This window comes from Coregonus lavaretus, assembly GCF_964263955.1.
Source record: "Coregonus lavaretus genome assembly, contig: HAP1_SCAFFOLD_1670, whole genome shotgun sequence".
NCBI lineage: Eukaryota > Metazoa > Chordata > Actinopteri > Salmoniformes > Salmonidae > Coregonus > Coregonus lavaretus.
The window spans coordinates 66,200-72,500 of record NW_028166238.1 but is presented as its reverse complement, the minus strand read 5'-3'; the positions used below and the strand labels follow the sequence as shown (position 1 = coordinate 72,500).

At 41.9% G+C, this 6,301-nt stretch overlaps 1 protein-coding gene across 1 annotated transcript in view; it reads left to right on the top strand.

Moving 5' to 3' along the window:
* The window catches only part of LOC311114945 (C-type lectin domain family 4 member E-like), a gene marked incomplete at both ends in the record, with an annotated part of 2,145 nt that extends 378 nt beyond the window's left edge, over positions 1–1,767 (top strand). The window contains 5 exons of the mRNA XM_084190165.1: positions 1–87; positions 192–362; positions 482–624; positions 854–957; positions 1,611–1,767. The exon at positions 1–87 is cut by the window's left edge and continues 15 nt beyond it. Of these exons, the coding sequence (XP_084046291.1) occupies positions 1–87; positions 192–362; positions 482–624; positions 854–957; positions 1,611–1,767 (662 nt within the window). The remainder of the gene's footprint in view (positions 88–191; positions 363–481; positions 625–853; positions 958–1,610) is intronic.
* Positions 1,768–6,301: the final 4,534 nt, after the last annotated feature.

Below are 6,301 nucleotides of genomic sequence, written 5' to 3'. Positions count from 1 at the left end.
GGAAGAGACCCTCTGGAGTTGCTGCAGTGTGTCTGGGGCTGCTGTGTGTTCTCCTACTGGCTGGGATCATAGGCCTGTCTGTCTACTGTAAGTTTAGTATGTTGTCAATGAGACTTAAGTAGCCTACTTAATCATACATAATCATCAATGGTGTGGTAGTTACATGTTTGATTAACTTTTCCCTTTTACAGATGGAGTCAATGGTCATCATGACTCAACAGAGAGAGACCAGCTACAGACCAGTTACAACACCCTGACTAAAGAGAGAGACCAGTTACAGACCAGTTACAACAACCTGACTAAAGAGAGAGACCAGCTAGAGACTGAGAGAGAGATTCTTAACAGGATGCTTACCAATCTCAGTGAGTAAACCTACAGTAATACATTATCATTAATCCCACACACTTTATAGTGTGTCTGTATTCTTTCATTAAGTGTCAAGTGTGATAAGTTGAAGGAAATTCATGTTTTCATCTTGTAGAACAAACCTGTCCTGAAGGCTGGCAGAAGTTTGAATCCAGTTGGTACTTCCTGTCTACTGAGACTAAAATCTGGAAGGAGAGCAGAGATGACTGTCTGGAGAGAGGAGCAGACCTGGTGATCATAAACACAGATAAGGAACAGGTGAGAGAGAGCGAGAGAGAGAGAGAGAGAGAGAGAGAGAGAGAGAGAGAGAGAGAGAGAGAGAGAGAGAGAGAGAGATTGAGTTAGAGAGAGAGAGAGAGAGAGAGAGAGAGAGAGAGAGAGAGAGAGAGAGAGAGAGAGAGAGAGAGAGAGAGAGAGAGAGAGATGGGTGTACAGATGGTAGATATGATCAAACAAATATGTATATCTTTATCTTTCTCAACAACAGACATTTCTCTTCAACCTCAACAACACAGTCTGGATTGGTCTGACTGACTCTGTTACTGAGGGGACCTGGAGATGGGTGGACGGCACCCCACTGACCACCCCAAGGTAAGAGATTACTGCTCTAATAACACTGACCACAGTGGAAGGAGTAGGACAGATTCTCTGTGTTATTCATACTCTAGGTCCTCTAACTCAACTGGTGGACCAACACTGACCACAGAGTAAGAGATGAAAGCTACTCTGACAATAAGGCTACAATGTTCAGTTCATTCAACCTTCATCTATACAGGTTATTGTCATTGATGGCAGCACTCAACAAAGTTGAATTTAAGCTGTAACATTTCTGTATATTATTTAGAACTGTGATGTTCTAATTGTGATATCTGACTGTTTTTACCCCTGTAGGTGCTTGTATTAACCGTGATATCTGACTGTTTTTTAACCCTGTAGGTACTGGTATTAACCATGATATCTGACTGTTTTTAACCCTGTAGGTACTGGTATTAACCATGATATCTGACTGTTTTTAACCCTGTAGGTACTGGTATTAACCATGATATCTGACTGTTTTTAACCTTGTAGGTACTGGTATTAACCATGATATCTGACGGTATTTAACCCTGTAGGTACTGGTATTAACCATGATATCTGACTGTTTTTAACCCTGTAGGTACTGGTATTAACCATGATATCTGACGGTATTTAACCCTGTAGGTACTGGTATTAACCATGATATCTGACGGTATTTAACCCTTTAGGTACTGGTATGACCCACAGCCTGATAATGGTGGTGGCAATCCAGAATATGGTGAGGAGGACTGTGCTGAGATATACAAAGATACGCGTCCTCTAAAGGCATGGAATGACTTCCCATGTGACAGGAAACTCAACTGGATTTGTGAGAAAATGGTTTAACGTCACCATGACAACATACTGTATCACATACTGTAGCCTACAGTGCATACAACTTCCCTCTTCATTCTCTCTCTCTCTCTCTCTCTCTCTCTCTCTCTCTCTCTCTCTCTCTCTCTCTCTCTCTCTCTCTCTCTCTCTTTCCCTCCTTCTCTCTCTCTCTTGTCGGTGTGCATGCTGGGAGTGAGTCGTGAAGCACGAGTGGTTGTGAGAGTGACTGGAATTATTTTCACTCTGTTGGGTTTCGGTGTGTATATACAGTATATAAATTGATTAGTTTAGTTGTTTTAAGGTTATCTTGTCTGTGGTGTTCTATTTTCTCATAACTGGATCTGGATGTGATGAATAGCTTAGAAGGAATGCATTGGTGATTAAACATAGAAGGTTTGTACTGTACTGATATAAATTGTTTCACCTAACAAGCTGTGATTAAGATACTTGACTCATGACCTCTGACTGCTGTTTAGCTCTTTCCTAGCCTGAGTCCCAGATCTGTTTGTACTGTCTTGCTAACTCCTATATTGCTGTCACGTCAAACAATGACAGCACAAACATATATGGCACTCAGGCTACAGTTGAAGTCGGAAGTTTACATACACCTTAGCCAAGTTAGGATCCCCACTTTATTGTAAGAATGTGAAATGTCAGAATAATAGTAGAGAGAATTATTTATTTCAGCTTTTATTTATTTCATCACATTCCCAGTGGGTCAGAAGTTTACATACACTCAATTAGTATTTGGTAGCGTTGCCTTTAAATTGTTTGACTTGGGTCAAACGTTTTGGGTAGCCTTCCACAAGCTTCCCACAATAAGTTGGGTGAATTTTGGCCCATTCCTCCTGACAGAGCTGGTGTAACTGAGTCAGGTTTGTAGGCCTCCTTGCTCACACACGCTTTTTCAGTTCTGCCCACACATTTTCTACAGGATTGAGGTCAGGGCTTTGTGATGGCCACTCCAATACCTTGACTTTTTTGTCCTTAAGCCATTTTGCCACAACTTCAAGTATGCTTGGGGTCATTGTTCAATTGGAAGACCCATTTGCGACCAAGCATTAACTTCCTGACTGATGTCTTGAGATGTTGCTTCAATATATCCACATAATTTTCCTTCCTCATGATGCCATCTATTTTGTGAAGTGCACCAGTCCCTCTTGCAGAAAAGCACCCCCACAGCATGATGCTGCCACCCCCGTGCTTCACGGTTGGGATGGTGTTATTCGGCTTGCAAGCGTCCGCCTTTTTCCTCCAAACATAACGGTGGTCATTATGGTCAAACAGTTCTATTTTTGTTTCATCAGACCAGAGGACATTTCTCCAAAAAGTACAAACTTTAATAATAATAATATTAATAATAATAATAATAATAATACATATTTGTCCCCATGTGCAGTTGCAAACCGTAGTCTGGCTTTTTTATGGCGGATCCTGATGACTGGTATCATTCCATATTTACCAAATGTGATATATTTCATTAAATATTTTAATGGACAATTAAGATGTTCTATTTCATTCTATTGAAATTATGATACTTGGTTCTGCAACAATATTTTAAAATTAAACCTATTACTGAGAAATATCTAGAACTCATCCAGTGACGTCACTACCAGTCACACAACTTGAGAGACTGTGACCATGACAACTAACCACACGGTGCAGTGGTTGACTTGGGGTCGAGGGGAGCATCAGAAAGACAGAAAGGCGGAGTGTCAACTCTTTCTCAGCAGCATCACTTTTAGATGAAAATGGGCCTGTGGGGATCCAAGGTAGAGCTGTGTACATTCTCATGCGTGTGTGTGTGTTTTTGTGTGTGTGTGTGTGTGTGTGTGTGTGTGTGTGTGTGTGTGTGTGTGTGTGTGTGTGTGTGTGTGTGTGTGTGTGTACCGTTCATGGAATGGTATCAAACACATCAAACAAATGGAAACCACATGTTTGTCTCTGTTCCATGAATTCCATTCCAACCATTACAATGAGCCTGTCCTACTATAGCTCCTCCCACCGGCCGCCACTGATGTGCAGACATGAAGGTCTTTATGACTTTGTGGACATATGTAGTGCTCCCCCGATTGCTCAATTTGGCTGGGCTGCCAGCTCTAGGAAGACTCTTGGGGGTTCCAAACTTCTTCCATTTAAGAATGATGGAGGCCACTGTGTTCTTGGGGACCTTCAATGCTGCAGAATGTTTTGCTACCCTTCCCCAGATCTGTGTCTCGACACAATCCTATTTCGGATTTCTATAGACAATTCCTTCGAGCTCACAGCTTAGTCTTTGCTCTGACATGAACTCTCAACTGTGGGACCTTATATAGACAGGTGTGTGCCTTTCCAAATCATGTCCAATAAGCTGAGTTTACCACCAGTGGACTCCGATCGAGTTGTAGATACATCTCAAGGATGATCAATGGAAACAGGATGCACCTGAGCTCAATTTCAAGTCTCATAGCAAAGGGTCTTACTACTTATGTAGATAAGGTATTTCTGTTTTTTATTTTTAATACATTTGCAAAGATTTCTAAAAACCTGTTTTTGCTTTGTCATTATGGGGTAATGTGTGTAGATTGATGAAACAAATATACTATTTAATCAATTTTAGAATAAGGCTGTAACATAACACAATGTGGAAAAAGTGAAGGGGTCTGAATACTTTCCAAATGCACTGAACATGTAAAAATAAATAATACATATTTCCTGATCTTTCTTATATCTCTCAGATATAGGACAGACACTTCAGAACAAACTTCCTTTAAAATTTGAAATCAAAAAGCAAAATGATTATCGGTACGACCTTCTTAAAACAATTCCATAGCTTAGTACTGGTGTGAGGAACATGGTGTTAACTCCCTCCAGCCATGCTTGTCCTCTAACTCTTCATTGGAGCGGGCTGAAAGAAAGAAAAGAGAAGCTCCTAGAATGCATCCCAAATGGCACCTTATTTATTATATAGTGCAGTCATTTGGAACAAAGCCTTATGTGCCCTGGTCAAAAGTAGTGTACTTTAAAGAGGATAGGGTTCCATTTGGGACACATCCTCACTCAAAGAAAGCCATCCTCAGGGAGATGTTGAGAGTGACTTGTAGAACACACAGCACCCAGCCTGTAGAATATTGATCTTCCATCTGCAGAGGAACACACACACATACAAACACACACACACACACACACACACACCTTACATTACTAACGCTGACAACTGAATCATGTGTAAATAAAAACTGAACTGACGTCTGTGCCCAGTGGGATGCTTTTATCAACTGAGACACACAGAATAATACTTTGACTACTTGAATAATTGTTCCTCTCTACTGAGAAGAAAACCTGGGAGGAGAGCAGACAGGACTGTCTGAAGAGAGGAGCAGCCCTGGTGATCATAAACGCGAGAGAGATAGAGAGAGAGAGAGAGAGAGAGAGAGGGGGAGAGGGAGAGGGAGAGGGAGAGGGAGAGGGAGAGGGAGAGGGAGAGGGAGAGGGAGGGAGAGAGAGAGAGAGAGAGAGAGAGAGAGAGAGAGAGAGAGAGAGAGAGAGAGAGAGGGAGAGAGAGGGAGAGTTATGGTGTAGAATTTGGCTGGTGGAACCAACTGAAAATATTTCCTCAATTCCTCCTTGCAACCTCTGTCCTCCCCTCCTTCTCAAAACACATTGGAGAATACAATCCTAGGGGAGGGACCTTGGACCTTCACCTCTAATAGGGCTGAGTGTGTGTGTGTGTGTGTGTGTGTGTGTGTGTGTGTGTGTGTGTGTGTGTGTGTGTGTGTGTGTGTGTGTGTGTGTGTGTCTGTGTGTCTGTGTGTCTGTGTGTCTGTGTGAATTTGTGTTACCTGAGTGCTGGTCTCGTGGTCCATTATTAGGAGCAGTGTCTGCTGTCTCTTCTCTCTTGGTGCTGGTCTCACCGTCTCTCAGGGTGTCTGCACTGATGTAGATATCCACAATCCTCTCCTCCATCTTACCTCTGTCAAACTTGACCTTGTTGTTCATATCTGGCTCAGCATAGATGACCTTTGACATCTTTAACAATGCCTGGGTCTTTCTTTGATGTAGCTCTATTATACGTTAAATCTCTGCTTCTAGTGATATCTCTGTCTCTGAGTCATCTGTGTTTCTCTGTCAGTGTGACTGCTGTAGGTGTTAACTCTAGGGAAGTATCAACAAAATGACATGGGTAGTTGTGGCTATGCTAATACAAAAAATAGAACAAGTTTACATACTTGTGCACGTACTTGTGTGCATGTGTGCAACCATTTTCTGTGGCACAACATAAATCATTCCATGTCTCTACATGGTCATCTTGTCCAGAGTATATCTCAACACAGTCCTCCTCCCCAGGGAATGGGACTTGCTATTTGTGATGATGGACAGGACACTATCATACCAGGAAGATATAGATAATAGAGGGGAAGTGGAGAACAAAGTCTAGCTATTAACATATATTAAATATCAAATGTAACAGCCCCAAGATAATTCAGGGAGTTTCCAGAACTCCTCCTTCCTTTCACCTTTCTGCTGATTTGGACCCTCTGTTTTCTCCCAAATATACACCAACATG